General features: G+C 37.4%; 1 protein-coding gene across 1 annotated transcript in view; it reads left to right on the top strand.

Moving 5' to 3' along the window:
* CPA6 (carboxypeptidase A6) overlaps positions 1 to 17,066 on the top strand; it is a 208,043-nt gene that overhangs the window by 163,047 nt on the left and 27,930 nt on the right. The window contains exons 7-8 of the mRNA XM_079796251.1: positions 9,779 to 9,889; positions 10,592 to 10,682. Of these exons, the coding sequence (XP_079652377.1) occupies positions 9,779 to 9,889; positions 10,592 to 10,682 (202 nt within the window). The remainder of the gene's footprint in view (positions 1 to 9,778; positions 9,890 to 10,591; positions 10,683 to 17,066) is intronic.

The following is a 17,066-nucleotide window of genomic DNA, read 5'->3' as shown; positions in this document are numbered from 1 at the left end:
GCCCAGCCTGATTACACAGGAAAACCAACTCCACTACACGTCCCCTCCCATCTACACCGGCCACCTGTGATGGCTAACCCTGGTACCAAAATCTGGCATGTGATTCAGATGTACTATGCAGATAACTCAAATAGCCAAAAATAGGGATAAGAGGCTTTCAGGGAAGGGAGTTCTTTTCTGAGAACCAGCTGGTGGCTGTGGGCTGGGCACGTCGTAATGTTCGGAGGTTGTGGTGCGTTGTGCGTAAAGGACAGAGCTCTCTGGAAGACTTGGCGCAGTGGTTGTGGAAAAAGTCCTTCAACTGGGACGGCTTTCCAGAAAGAGGGGTGCTTTCTCCAGGATCTAAGAGCTTTGGGGATAATCATCTCTTTCAGTATTATATGTCTTGCTGGTTATTAAAGGTAAAAATATAAACTTTCAAATGTAGGTGTAAAATTCAAAGTTTTAAGAAATAGATCACTAAACATAAAATAAACCTTTTTAAAAAGAGAACTTAAATTGTTTGCTAAAATGTGTGAAAAGCCAGGGAATAAATAATTGAGTTATTAAGCCCAGATCAAATATTTAATGAATCCAGTTAAGTAAGCAATTAAGTCTTTGTTCTTAAATGCACAGTTTTAAAAAGTTCATCATGTAAAAATGACCTGCATTTTTTAAATTGTCTGACTTTGTTCACTACCATTCCAGGTAATTACAATATTTTGATTTGTTTTCAACCAGCCTTTGTGTACCTTTAACTCCCCATGTTCTCCCATCCTTTTTCTCCTCCCCGGTCTTTTCTTTATTCCTCTGCATCCTCCAACCTAGCTTCTTCTCCCTTTTTATTCAATTTATAATGTCTTGTACATAGCAAGGTCTATATTAATGTTTGTTCAATTGAATTGAATTGAAATTCATTTCATTCCTTGTACTACACTATCTAATATCTGAGAGTGTTCTGGGCACTCTTTGTACAGGCCGTTCTTGCTTTTCCTGAGAGTATTGCTGGACTGTAACAGTGACCCTACAAGCTGAAGCCATCAAAATCTATCTTAATAATCAATGGGGAAACAAATCAAGTTTGTTCTATGATCTTTACATATTTTTATCAAAGAGATTAAAAACTCTTATTGTTATAAATATGTAGGAAAATGGCCAAAAAATAGTAAACCTATTTATTATGCTATAATTGAACATTAGAAATATTAGTAATTAAAATGACCTATTTCGTTGTAAAAAACCTTATGACAGGTAGTTTAGGCAGTGCCTGCCTTCTCATTATATAACTTACAACGTGAAGTGAGTGTCTTTATTTATGCCTTGGCAAATTGCCATACTCCTTTCTTAGTTTAGATTGGCTTCCAATATTTTTTCTTTGCCCTTTCAATGTCATAAAAATCTATGTTTTTCTTCAGTGTGAAATGTTGGCAGCATCATTTCTTCTGGAACATCTTCCTCCTTTTCATCACAACCGCTTTTCTCATTTTGTACAGTAAGTACTTCTTCACTAGGTTTCTCTGCTGCGTATCTAGAGTTGAATGGTGGTACTGTCAACATTCCATGGTCACCTTCTTCTTCTATAAGTTCATTTACATTTGATTCAAATTTCACCTCTACATTATCACTTTTTATTTCTTTGCTGAACTTCCATCTTTGTTGGCCAATTCCTCCTCACGACCATCCATTTTTGTAAAATGCTGCACAGGTTTAGGAGACAAGGGGGCAACACAGCTACACACTTTGCGGTCTCTGTGGGAACTGAATAGCAGATGCTCAGCGACCAATCACCCAAAGACACACTTTAAAAAAAAGTGACATAACTGGTCACAGATCTTGATAACCATCTGTTACTTACATAGTGATCTGTAGACTAAAAATCAATTAGCGGTAACTGAAATTAGAACTGTACTTGGAGGACTGATACTATTTAACTAAACCATGGTAACTAAAATGTATTTATAGCAAAGCAATGCAAAGTGAGGATACCTCTACTTTCTTTTTGGTAGATAAAAGATTCTTACATAGATTTTAATAAGGCCACGAAGTTGGTCCTGGCCTTCACTCTGTTGGTCCTGAATAAATACAACCAGCCTTGTTATTAGGCTATCTCAGTATATAAGTTCTAAAATTGGAAGTAGTGTTACTTAGGAAAGAGTAGAGGGGACATGCTTCTAATTTTGTATTCTTCCTGGTAACACAATTATTTCAAATATTTATCTATATTGCTTACTAGCAAATATAGATTAATAAATACCAATTTACAATTATCACCTTCCCTGCTAGATTAGTCATCCCTGGGTAGTTTTAAGTATAAATTAACTAAGTATAGGAACAACTAATATTTAGATGGCTAATAGACATAGAAAAAATACTCAATATCACCAATCTTCAGAAAAATACAAATTAAAACCACAATGAGATATCACCTCACACCTGTCAGAATAGCTATCATCACTAAATCAACAAACAACAAATGTTGGCGATGATGTGGAGAAAATAAAAGTAGTACTATCTTATGACCCAGCTAATCCACTTATGAAGAAATCCAAAACATTAATTTGAAAAAAATATACAGTAGCCAAGATATGGAAGCAACCTAAGTGCCCATCAATAGACAATTAGATAAAGATGTGGTACATATATACAATGAAATATTAATCAGCCATAAAAAAAGAATGAAATCTTACCATTTGTGATGACATGGATGAATCTAGAGGGTATTATGCTAAGTGAAATAAGTCAGTCAGATAAAGACAAATACCCTATGATTTCACTTACATGTGAAATATAAAGAAAAAAATAAATGAGCAAACACAAAAGAAACAAACTCAATGAGGGGGTTGGGAGGCTAAATGAAAAGGTAAAGGGATTAAGAAGCACAAATGGGCAGTTACAAAATAGTCATAGGATATAAATACAGCATAGGGAATATAGTCAATAATATTATAATAACTCTATATAGTATCAGGTGGGTATTAGACTTATCAGGAGGATTACTTTGTAAATTATATAAATGTCTAACCATTTCACTATACACATGAAACTAATGTCAATTGTGCCTGAAATTTTTTAATTTTTTAAAATTAGAATTTACAAGATTAGCATATGATTTTCCAGCTCTCCATCCTCCATCCACAGAGCCTCTTGCTCATGTTGCTTTCAAACTATTATTTAGTTTCCATCTTGCATTTAACAAGCTTTTCATAGTGTGACATCAAATACCTTTATAGATTAAGCTCCCTTTTAAAAATCTCCCTGGAAACTCTCTCCTGCTCTAATTAATTTTCCTAGTATTAAAGTTTAAATACTTCTTTTGTGTCAAGATGCACCCACTTAGGTGCTACAACTTTTTTCCATCCTAAATAATTTTCCTCCACTCCAGCCCAGGTGAGGATATTCTTCCCCTTGCCTGGTGACGTGCCCTTCCTTGGGCCTCAGCTGGAACATGTCTACTTCTCCCAATATTCCCTTCACCGAATGTGTGATTATTTTTAGGTCATTTGTAATGATTCTTGAGGGGAAAAAAGTGGAAACTTTAAAAACTACTTTTAAAAGGTCAGTAACACTGGTCCTGGAAAAAATAAAGAAAAGAAAAGAAAGAAAAAACACCTCAGCATTCCAGGTTGTCATGGGGCTCTACAAAGGCAACATCCAATCAAATAAATCCAAAAACAATGAAAAAAGGGCGGGGGGGCAACCTCTTGGGCCTAACTTTACCATACCACACAAAGACTTCAGTAATTGAAAAGTGTTCTTCAAATTTAACCAAAGTTCATTTGGTGAATTCTGGTATGACATGTATATATTTATGGGAAAGCCAAAATAGTCTTGGTATGTGGTGAGTACTACTTAGACTCATTCTTTGTCTTTCTGAAATTCATAAATTTACTTAGCTAATACAAGACATATTATTTTCCTAGCAGAAGATAATACTCAAAAATTCTTTGATATCTCTTATTTTAAAATCAAAATCCATTTCCGTTAAGTATTTCTTAAATAAATTGAGAGGTAAGGTGAGTGTAATACCTAAAGACTACCACACTGAGGCGTGTGGTGTATTGATTTGTGACTGCCTTTCAGTTCACCACTACTTAAGTCTTCCTTATAGGTAACAACAGTAGTCAAGAAATTAAACTTGTAAAGCCCAGATGGAAGTTAAATAGTAAGCATCTTCTTTTTTGTGTGTATGGGTGGTGTAAACTGATTACTAAAAAGAGTCCTACACATTAGAAGGTTATCATATGTTAAAATGATAAGAAATTGAAAGTTACATGGTCATCTTTTTTCTAGAAACTCCACCTAAACCATAAGAGAAGAGAAATGATCTATGTCCTATTACTGAAAGCATTCAAGCAAGGAGTTCTCTCAATCATCCTATTCAGTACTGAACAGTCGTCATAGTGTAATCATTCTCATTTTGACTGACCAGATGGAGAATGGCTACAATTCTTAGAGATTTACAGAAATCACAAATATGGCATATATAATGCATTGACACCTGTTTACTTCTCAGAGGAAAAACAAATTTTGACAACTGTTGGAAATTAAGTTCACTTCAGAACAGAATACTAGAGAACAGCTTCCTTACTTAATATATTATTTAGAAATGAAGAACTTTAAAATGAGGCCATTATCAATGACCTCAAAATATATAAAACAAAATTTGACAAAATTATAAGGAAAAGTGACAAATCTAATAATGTCAATTTTTTTAACACAACTCCCAATGACTAAAACAGCATATAGGCAAAAATTTTAGTAAGATTATAGATTATATAAACAATGTGATTATAAACTTAAGCCAATAAACACATAGAATCCACACCCAATAATTAGAGAATGTATATTCCTTTCAAGCACAATTGGAACATTTGCAAAACTTGACCACATGCTAGGCCATAGAGCAAGGTTTAAGAAATACCAAAGAATCTGTATCACATTAGACCATATTCTCTGACTATAATGCATTTGTTTGAAATTATTTATAAAATATGACCTAAAAAAGAAAACTCACATATTTTATCATATAAAAATACTTATAAATAACTCATGGTTTAAAGAAATCAAGAAAAAATTAACATTTACAACAGAATAGAAACAAAACTATTATATATCCAAACACCTAGACTATAACTAATGTAGTATTAAAGGGGGAATGCATAGTTTTAAATAAGTATACTAGAATAGAATTAAGTCTCCAAATTAATGAGCTAAGCTTTCAAGTCAAGAAATTAGAAAAGAAAAGAAAAGAGTCAACAAAAGAAAGAATAGAAATCAATGAAAAAGAAAGCAAAGATATATATCTTCCTTACTATATCTTTGTTTTACATTTAATAATAATACAGTTACATAACCCTGAAATCAAAACCAGACAAGAACAAAATAAGAAAAAATTATAGGCCTAGCTCACTCAGGAATATAGATGTCAATATTAGCAACCTGAATCCAGCCTATGTAATAAGAACACATATTACAACCAAATGGGCTTAGCCCAGGAATACAAGGATGAATACACAATAGAAAATTACTTATTGAAGTTGATCATAGCAACAAGTATATAATGTTAATACATGAAGAAATATTATTTGCTAAAATTCAACATCTGTTAATGACAAAAAAATAAGCAATCACCTAGGATAGGACAGAACATCTTTAATATGCTCAACCTTGATTTTAAAATTAATGTGAAGAGAGAAGGATCCAAAACAGCCAAGACAATTCTGAAGTTGAACAACATGGAAAGACACATCCCACCAGACTCAACAGATTCTATATACACCATGGTATGGCTTTGGTGAATGGATATAAACCAAAGTGCATTAGGGCAATTCCATCCACAAATGACAACTTCACATTTGACAGAGAACATGTTAACTCATTGAAGAAAAGACAAACCATCCAAGTGAATTCAGTGGCACAGCTGGTCTTCCATAATGAAAAAGTTAATTTAATAAATCCCAACCTCACATCATGTAAAACATCATTTCTAGGAGGTTTAAGGCCTACATTTGAAACACTAACTTGAAAACCACTTTCTGAAGAAAATACTGAATATTATCTTTATGATCTTAAGGCAGAGATGGGTTCTTAAAGAAAACCTATACACTTAATGCTGATGAAATTAAAAATTTATGTGCAACAAGGACATGATGAAAATAGGAAACAATAAGAAAGGAAGATGATCATGATGCATATAATCAGAGGATTAATACTAGCAGAATATAAAAATAAGAAGAGTTTAATAGAAAAATGGGTAAAATTATGAGTGAGCAATGTATGGAATGGCTTATCTATATCTATATATCTATATCTATATCTATAATCTATATATCTATATGTATGCCTAAGCGACTGTTCGACCATTCAACCAGTAGCTATGACATGCACTGACCACCAGGGGGATAATGCTCAATGCACAGGCATGAAAACATGGAACAAACTGATGAATCTCAGAGGGAAAGGGGAAGCGGGGAGGGTGGAAAGAGATTAGCCAAAGATCTTATATGCATACTAGAAGTCCGGTGCTTGGATTCATGCACCAGTGGGGTCCCTCAGCCTGGCCTGCATGGATCGGGCCAAAACCAGCAATCCGACATCCCCTGAGGGGTCCCAGATTGCAAGAGGGCACAGCCAGGCTGAGGGACCGCACTGGTGCACGAATCCGTGCACTGGACCTCTAGTATTGTACCAATATAAAAAGTTTTCCAATATAATTTGTAATCAGGGAAATACAAAGTAGAACAACAAAACAGCTTCATACCCTTAATTTTTTTAATTAAAAGTTTAACAATACCAAGGGTTGGTAAGGTTGTAGAGTAATGGGAACTCTCATTCACTGCAGATGAGAGTATTTACTGATTTACAGAGAAAATGGCAACATTTAGTAAGTGGAAGGCATGTAAATCCATGATTCAGCAAATCCATTCCTACATATAGAACATCAAGTCCTGGCTGGATAATTCAGTTGGTTAGAGCGTCGTCCCAATGTGACAGGTTTGATCCCCAGTCAGGGCACATACAAGAACCAACCAATGAATGCATAAACAAGTTAAAAAAAAAATTTGATATTTCCCTCTCTGTGTGTCTCTCTTTCTCTCTCTCTTTCCCCCTACCCTTCCTCTATCTCAAATCAATCAATAAAAATTTTTTAAAAGCTTACAAAACTCTCACACATCTAGAAGAAAGGTGTAAAAATGTTCATTGCAATACTGTAACAGTGAAATATAGAAGCAACCTAGCGGTTCACCAACAAATTAAGAGATCAATATATTGTGTGTTTACTTTAACCATATAGTTAAAATGAATAAATCATCAACTTAGTAAGTGTAAAAATATAATACTGGGGAGAACAGCAGACTGAATACTGACATCTTGGTGCATGAAATGTCAAAGCATACACATATATACTGTTCATGACTCTATATATATAGCAAAACAAAATTATGCATGGGATGATAATGTCAAATTTAGGACAGTGATTACCTTGGCAGAGGAGGAAAATGGAATCAGGAAGTTATAAAAGGAAGGTTTAGTTTTATTCACAATGTCTTAAAAGTTTTGATAAACATGACAAGATGTGGTTGGTGGGCACATAGTTATTATATTCTATTTACTTTTTCTATTTACTTAAAATATATAGTAATTTTTAAAAGGAAGTTAACAATATTATTTTAAATACAAAAGTGTGGCGGTCACTTGCACTGAAGAAGGAGAAGGCAAGATAAGAGAACATTCTCATGCCAATCTCCAGCAAAGTCTGGTGGGTAGGTGCTAACATGCCCCATATTCGATGCCTGGAAAAGGTGAGACTTCCCCAGTTTGGGCTGGGATAAATGAGCCAAGGTTCCCAAGGCTAGTAGGATAAATTACCACAGTTTACTGCCTTCTTTCCTGCCTTGTTGTCCGAGCTCCCTTTCAGTCCATCTCTTCTGTCTTCCTCTCTAGCTAGAAGGGCATGGAAAACCACTTTAAGGGAGGAATGTAGCTAACCATATAGCTCTGTCACTGCCAACAGCAATAGGACACTTCCTCCAAACGTTGGGGAAACCTCCATATATTCGAGGAAAACAAAATTCTAGGGTATGTACAATCGATCATATACCAGAGGTATCCCTCTAGATTAAAACATTACAGGTAATTGAAATTCAAGCATATATGGAAGTTCTACTAAAGCTATTTGGCCAATAAATTATTATTGAACCTTAATTAAAGGAGAACAGGAGAAAAGTATAGTAACATGTATCAACTTGTGTTGATCCCATAGATATTTAAATTATATTTAATAAAATTGTATTTAGTAACTTTTCTTATGTTCTTGAATGTATCTCTATTTTCATTATTATTTCTAATATAGTGATAGTTTCTAATAATAAATTGCATTATTGGATTGCTCTCTATGAATAGAATTCTCACCATGTAAATACAGAATGCTGCTTATGATGGGTTCAAAATCCTACTTAACTAAGTATAAAAGAAGATTGAAATTTTAAGTATTAAATTTTCCAAGAAAATATATACATAATTTAAGAATTATTTTATTTTGAATTGCAATCCAAATGGGTATAACCATTTGTTGGAGATGCTGTATAAGCCAGAGTTCTAAGTTGCCACTTTGAGTTACTTTTCATGACGTTTTCCCCATGTGACATGCATTGTACATGCTGCTAAATTGTTTTTCTCTTGTTAAACTGTCTCTTTGAGTCCCAGCTAAAATCTCAAGATGGGTAAAGATAAAGTTTTGCCTCCTCTACACTAGCTCTGGCTAATTCTCTCCCTCCCTCTCTGTCTCTTGTATGCTACCTGCTTTTTTTTTATTTTGCAAGTTTCCTTCCTTAAAATAATTGTCACCCAATCCTGCTGCCCAAAGGCAGCCATTGTTACAAATTTCCTATGTGTTTCTCTAAGATACTTTACACATCGACAAACATGCATCAGGAAGAACGTTTCTAAAAAAGGAGTGGTATTTCAAAATGTCTTAACACATTCAATGCTTTTCTACTTGAGGCCAAATCTATAGTGCAGAATCCTCAGACTTGGTGTCAGACACAATGTAAGTAAAACCCAATTACAAGATCAAGATGAGAGAGATGTTGTATTGTTCACTGAACTTTTTATAGAAAAATCAGGAGAAAACTGAGTGTCCATGCAATAAGTTCTAAGACTTGAATATGGTACCAGTTAGATATACAAATTAAATGACATATATAACTAGCTGTGTTATGGTGTATCATGTAAAGCAGGCGTCCTCAAACTATGGCCCGTGGGCCACATGCGGGTGTTTTTGCCATTTTGTTTTTTTACTTCAAAATAAGATATGTGCAGTGTGCATAGGAATTTGTTCATAGTTTGTTTTTTTAAACTATAGTCCGGCCCTCCAACGGTCTGAGGGACAGTGAACTGGCCCCCTGTTTAAAAAGTTTGAGGACCCCTGATGTAAAGATATCAAAGATATTAGGTAATTAGTTTGTCCACAATAGAATGGAGTCTTAAAAAGAACTGATTATACAAAACTATTGCTTTCTTAACCTAAAATTTAGCCAGATCTGAGACACTGCAAGAGGCTGTCCAATTAATCTGTTTTGCCACCTTTGCTAAAATGTTATTCCTAATACAGAGATTGAGACAAAAGTCTCAATAAAGAATATGTAATGTCCAAGAGCATAGTTCATATCACCTTGTTACTTTTAACCCAACATATTTGGTATTTCCCATGGAGAGAAAGGATTTTCTTTTCTTTTTCTTTTTTTCTAAATCTATATTTGGAATCAATTTATAAGAAAACTGTCACCTTTGTCTTTAGGCTCTTCTAACATACAGGAGTGACCCAACCATGAGAAAAATGATGAATCACCTGTATTTTTATATCATGCCTGTGTTTAATGTTGATGGATACCATTTCAGCTGGACCAATGTAAGTCACTTTGCCTATCCAATCAAAAAAGATGGAGTAATTCATAGCAAACTGTCACAAAACAGGAAGGAAGCTTGTGGGTAGCCAGCTTAGTGATCCCGAGCTACAAAAGAAACCTCACTCCTTCCCCCATCATAGCAACAACCTTTTGATTTTGTTTGTATGTTTAGCTTTGCATAAGATTTCATGGAAATATCCCTAGCCAGTTTGACTCAGTGGATAGAGTGTCGGCCCTTGGACTGATGGGGTCCTAGTTCCATTCAGGTCACTGGCCCCAGTCAGGGTGGGAGGCAACCAATTGATGTGTCTCTCTCACATTGATGTTTCTCTCTCTCCCTTCCACTCTCTGTAAAAATCAATGGGAAAATATCATTGGGTGAGGATTAACAATAACAACAGCAAAAAGATTCCATGTTAAATAGATTTCTCCTTTTAAATAAGTTGTGAAGAAACACTAGTTTAGTCCAGCTTATTCCATTTGCCTGTAAAGAAATGAGGCCAAGCTAAGGTAAGAGACGGCAGGGTTCTGGCAGATTTTGGAGCAAAAACCTGAGTGTCCAGTCCTCTCTCCACTCGCTGAATTTATTCTGTTCCAGGAGGAACTCTCCCCTAATGCTGTGATTCATTCACTGTTGTGCTACTAAAATACAAGTAACCTTGTAAGTATTTTTTTCTGCAGCTATGTTCTTAATTACATTCTAGGATCGCTTTTGGAGAAAAACAAGGTCAAGGAACTCAAGGTTTCGCTGCCGTGGAGTGGATGCCAATCGTAACTGGAAAGTGAAATGGTGTGGTAAGTTGGGGACTAATTGAGATTCAGATCCAAAGGTTCCCACAGCTTTTCCACTCAGAAGTGGTGAGCCCGTTAGGACTCTAATGTAAGACTGATGTTTTTCTGTATGTGAAAACCTAATATGTACATTGTAGCTATAACGTACATATTAATGTACATAATTTTCAAAACAAAACAAAAGGGTTTTAAAATATGTAAACATCAAGGATTTAAATCTGTCAACCCAATCCTGAAAACTGAAAATTTAAAAAACAGATGTAACAGCAGAGAACTAAGGAATGCAGTCTTTGTCATGCAGAAACTAAAACAGGAAGTATGGTTTGTGGTATAAATCTGGTTAAATGTTTTCGTCCTTTCACTGAGAGTAACAAGGCTCCTGCCATCATCTGTCGAGATGATCAAAGCTGTCAGATCCTTGACGAGAATCCACCAATCTGCCAGTTATGCACTGATTGGCCACACACACAGCAAGTATATTTTTTGCTACAGTCCATATTTCATTGATATGGACCTTTCCAGTAAGAGAGGATATTACCTTAAGGAAGGAAACTTGCAAAATAAAAAAAGCAGGTAAGCGTACAAGAGACAGAGAGGGAGAAAGAGAATTAGCCATAGCTAGTGTAGAGGAGGCAAAACTTTATCTTTACCCATCTTGAGATTTTAGCTGGGACTCAAACAAAGAGACAGTTTAACAAGAGAAAAACAATTTATCAGCATGTACAATGCATGTCACATGGGGAAAACGTCATGAAGAGTAACTCTAAGTGGCAACTTAGAACTCTGGCTTATACAGCATTTCCACCAAAGAGCAATAGATTTGAGGAGAAATGGCAGGCAGAAGAGAGCAGTTTTAGGCTCCCAAAGGCAGCCAACTGTGGGAAGGCGACTACATGGGAGAAAAATCATGGAGTAAGGTTTGTTTCAGATTCCCCTGGTCCCTCCCTGGGCTAATAAGAATCCTGTCTCCAAGAAAAGAAGAATTTATATCCTGTCTTTAGGCAGAAAAGGGGAGAAGGTAAAGAGAGCTTTTCCTGTATTTGCTGCTGTTTCATTGCCTTCAGCTCAAAATAGTTTTTATGTCAAAGAGAATATTTTAGTTTCCTTCACTAGTATCACTTTTGGCAACAGTGGGGAGGGGAAAGAGAAGTATCAAAATGCAGTTGTAAGGAGCTGTCCTTTGGCGGAGTCCTACCTTAGCTTCCCCAAAACATAGACCTTGTGTAATAGAGAGTCTTTGTTAGGAATGATGCCTGTCATAAATCACTCATTCTGTGACACTTTGGGTTCTGTATTAGATGCTACTCCTCCGGTCCCCACCAGCCTCAGACAGAGTAACTGGGCATGGGCTTAGACTCCGCCCACATCTCCCTCCAGGGCACCTCCCTTCATCAGTTAGAACTGGCAAATAAGAATATCGGAGAACAGAAAGAAACATAGCCCTAGAATATGACAGATATGGTTTCATTCTACCATCATTGCTCAAATAATTTGGGTAATTTTCCTTAATCTATCCTATATAATAAAGAGCTAATATGCAAGTGGTCATCACACCATAACGGCTCAGACACTCAACACTGGGGAGAGAGGGATGGGGACCAGCCAGGCACAAATGAGCTCATGAGAGAGGAATGGGGACCAGCCAGGCTGAAGCCCAGGAGAGGGACAAGCCACCCACCCCGTGGTCCCAGGTGCCAGCAGCTGCACCTGCGGCCCAGGAGAGGGACAAGCTGCCCGCCCCATGGTCCTGGGAGTCAGCGCCTGCGGCCCAGTAGAGGGACAAGCCGCCTGACCCATGGTCCTGGGCACCAGCGCCTGTGGCCTGGGTGAAGATGCCTGCCCACGGTCCCCTGCAGCTGCAGCCGGCCTGAACGAAGCCAACTCAGGTCCCAGGTGCCTGTGACCAGCCGGAGGAGGGAATCCTGGGTCCCGGGTGTGGGGCGAGGCAGAGGTGGTTAGGGACTATCAGGCCAGCAGGGGAGCAGTTAGGGGTGATCAGGCCAGTAGGGGAGCAGTTAGGGGCCATCAGGCAGGCAGGCAGAGGTGGTTAGGGTGATCAGGCAGGCAGAGGGGTTGGGGCAATCAGGCAGACAGGCAGGCGAGCAGTTAGGAGCCAGCAGTCCCGGATTGCGAGAGGCAGTCGGACGTCCCCCGAAGGGTTCCGGATTAGAGAGGGTGCAGGCTGGGCTGAGGGACTCCTCCCCTGCCCCCCCCCCCCCCGCCCCGTACACGAATTTCATGCACCAGGCCTCTAGTCAAATAATAATACTAATACCCATCCCAAAGGGTTCGTATATGAATGAAAGGAATTTACATATGTTTAATGCCTAATTCAGTCCTAGCTCCAAACAGGCATCTACATGTCAGTGGCCCACCCCTTTCCCCAACCCTCCAGAATAGTCAGTTCATGTCTGAGCCTCAGGTCAATTGTGTAACTGCCTTTTCCTTCAGGAGAGTGTTGTGATGATGAGCCATAAGGCGAAACTAAAAGTGTTTGCACTCATGGGGGAAGAAAAAGCATTGCATAAATACTACAAAGTGCTATTATTGATGACTGTTTAGAGTTAAAATATTTTTCTTCAATATGAACTGAGACAACAAGCTTGTTCACATTAACTCCCTAAGACCGCTAATTTTTTAAAATTCTATGTTCCCCTTCTCTGATGGGACCATTGTGCATGCTCCTTAGGTATATGTTCTGTTTCACTAGTTGGCAGCTACCCACATCCATGTGTTATCCACATGATGCCCACAACCATCTGGGTGAGGGCCCTGAATGGGTAACTGAGCTGAGTAACCCTAGCAGGCCAGCCAGCTCTGCCTGCGTAAGGTTAGACTCCTGTTTAGATCCAGTTACAAATAGCTTTCTTGCTTCCCTTGGTTCTTCTTTCCTTACCCAGCTTGTTTCCTTCATACGCATAATGCCTTCTTTGATTTCTTCGTTTCAACTGCCGTCCCAACTAGAATTCCTTTGATTCTTCCCATTTTTTGAATCATTCTGGTTCTTTCTATAAATCAACAGTCAAGATATTGACAAAGGATTATGGCAAATGTCAGTTGCAAAATGACCTTGATAGACCATTGTAAGTGATGTGGAAATGCAGACAGCCTGGCTGGGACTCTCTCTCCTTCCAAACATCTGCCAAGTAGATTCAGCTGATTTGACAGGCAAGCAGATGTGGCCTTCCTCCCTCACAGCGTCAGACTCATCTCCCCACAGCTATTTGCTGGGTCAATGGCATTGAAATAAATGAAACCCCTCCAAATAAGCATAGTGTAAATGATATGAAATGCCCAGACCCATTGAAAACACTATAGCATCAACACTGAACTGCCAAAAACAACTGCTTCTTTCTATAGAGTCAGTGAGTCTCAGACATCAAGAGTAGAACTCAAAACTGCTTTTTTGCCATGAAAACTCCATCCCAAGAGAAGTGTTACGCTTTAGTGCATTTAGGTAGAGTAGACAGCATACACATGGAAACAAGTACATCTTTCCAATATGTCATAGCTCCCCTGGGGGCCTTCAGGTCATGAAATGAATATCATTGCACTGCAAGTCCAGCAGAGGGACTCAACAAGTCAGAATAGTGCTGGGAACCAAGAATAAATATATCAATTTTATATATTCATTTGCCAAAGTTAATTGAGCACATGCCCTCTACTAGGCACTGTGGGGTTTTTCTCCCATCTTTCTATGCACGCTTTTTAAATAATTGTGAGCACTGCTTTTTCCAAATTCAAATAAATCCAGGAGAGAAGTAAAAGGCTGGATGATATCCATACTTAAGCTTTAATCCCTAAATAAATCAAGTGTTGCCTAAATATAAATTACTATCAGGACAACCTACAGAATGAAAGAACGTGTTTGAAAATCAGACATCTGATAAGGGACTTGTATTTATTCAAAATATTAAAAGAGCTCTCACAACTCAACAATAAAAAAGACATATAACCTAATTTTAAATGTACAAATGATTTGAACAGACATTTCTCCAAAGAAGATATACAAATGGGAGTAAATGCAAAAAGATGCTCAACATCATTAGCCATCAAGGAAATTCACATCAAGGTACCACTTCACACTAAGATGGCTATAATAAAAAAGAAAGACAATAGCAAGTGTTGGTGAGGGTGTGGAAGAATTGGAACACTCCCACTTGTTGGTGGGAATATAAAATGATGCAATCACTTACTTGGAAAACTGTTTTATAGTTCCTTAAAAATTTAAATACAGAGTTACCATATGGCCTAGCAATTCCACTCCCAGGTATATACCAAGAGAAATAAAAACATCTGTCCATATATTAACTTGCACATAAACGTTTACAACAGCATTATTTATACCAGCCAAAAAGTGGAAACAACCCAAATACCTATCAACTGATGAACAGATAAACAAAATACAGTGTGTCCATACAATGGAATATTACTTGGCCATAAAAAATAATAAGTACGATACATAGATGAACCTTGAAACATAACAAATATTATATGATTCCATTTATATGAAATGTCCAAAATAGGCAAATTCATAAAGATAGAGAGTAGTAGATTAGTGGTTACCAAGGGCTAGGAAGAGGGAAAAATGAGGATTGGCTGCCAATGGGTAAGGGGCTTCTTTGGGGATGATAAAAATACAGGAGTGGGCAAAAGTAGGTTAATAATAAGTAAGTAAATAAATAAGTAATACAAGAATGAACTGTGTTTTTAATTTTGCTCATCCTTGTATTTTGGGATTAGATAGTGGTGATGATTGAGAATATGCTAAAATCCATTGACTTGCCCACTTCAAAAGGCGAACTTTATGGTATGTGAATTATAGCTTAATAAAGATGTTCTAAAATTTTTAATTGCCATTTAGGAGCTAGTTAGGCACTTAATGAAATATAACTACTCTTTGTAGAACACTCAATGACCTAATATTGTAAATTAGGTATAAAATGGAGAAAACCATATATTTTGCAGCCCAATTACTATGTCTCTCTCCACACATGCCCTTCTCCTGCTAAAAAACCCCCTCAACTCTATCAAAAAAGGGGGGGGGCTGTTTGGTTGGGCAAATATTTTGATAGATCACCAGAGATAAAAAGGGAAAATATTATATACTAGTTGTTTTGTTTTGTTTTTTAAATATATTTTATTGATTTTTTACAGAGAGGAAGGGAGAGGGAAAGAGAGTTAAAAACATCAATGAGGGAGAAACATCAATCAGCTGCCTCTTGCACACCTCCAACTGGGGATGTGCCCGCAACCAAGGTACATGCCCTTGACCGGAATCGAACCTGGGACCTTTCAGTCTGCAGGCCGACGCTCTATCCACTGAGCCAAACCAGTTAGGGCCATACTAGTTGTTTTGAGCCAATACCCATGAAAGAATAGATGATCATTGGCCATCTTTCTAAGAAGATGAGTTCCTCCCACTGAAGGGCTTTGGTTTTGAGAGAGCTATTCTAGCTGAGAACCTAAGCTGAATTGCTATAAAAATATAGAAATTTCAGAGACTAAATTTGGGGCAAGGAGAGGCGGGGGGGGGGGGGGGGGGGGAGAGGAGAGAGAGGTAACATTGCTAAAACATCTAGAAAGGGACTTTGGAATTCAAAGGTGTCTAATGAGGACACAGATAATAATGAGGTGAAGGCCTGGGGTGGGGCAGGAGCTGGATGGAGGAGGGAAATGGGGGGAACAATAAGGGGAGACATCCATAATACTCTCAACAATAAAGAAAAAAATGTTGCTGTGAAGTATATAAATCCCCTTCAGTATTGCATAACCACCACCATTGGTAACATTCAGTACAATCTGCTGCACTGACTAACGTTTGTGTAATTGGGCCTGCTATTTGGGGATGTGAGGAAGTGCTGAGACTGGCCTCCAGGTGAGCTCAGGAAGAGAACTCATCCTCATCAAATTTCCAGAGGCATGGAGCTCACAACAGGAATGCACTGACTTATAACACAGTGAATTTACATCACTGAGATTTACAGAATTGGATAACTTTGGGCTGAAAATGGCATAGAGATGGGATTAGATATCAACTAGATGGTTGAACTGGACCCTTAAAATCCCTGCCACCTCTATTAAAGGTGATTCTAACACATTATATATTAATCCAATTTTAAATCGAAACACATGTATAAGCACCTTCTATAATTCACGGTGCTGTAAATTGTATCAGAAAGTTCTGGAAGATTTAATGAGTCCTTATCTAATGCCCACGGAATTATTTGGAAATCTAGAGAATATAAAGGGAAAATCTGTTGGCTTATCCTATTTGCTTTACAACCAACTTAGTGTAAAAAGATATATTATTATCTAAAATCTTCTGCAGAGGTTGAGAGAGAATCAATGAGTTAAATTATTATGCTCAGTTGTGCTTTTCATAAA

Source organism: Cnephaeus nilssonii (genome assembly GCF_951640355.1).
Source record: "Cnephaeus nilssonii genome assembly, chromosome: 18".
Taxonomy (NCBI): Eukaryota; Metazoa; Chordata; class Mammalia; order Chiroptera; family Vespertilionidae; genus Cnephaeus; species Cnephaeus nilssonii.
Note: the sequence above shows the minus strand (reverse complement) of the source record. Positions and strands in the feature narration are given on the sequence as shown.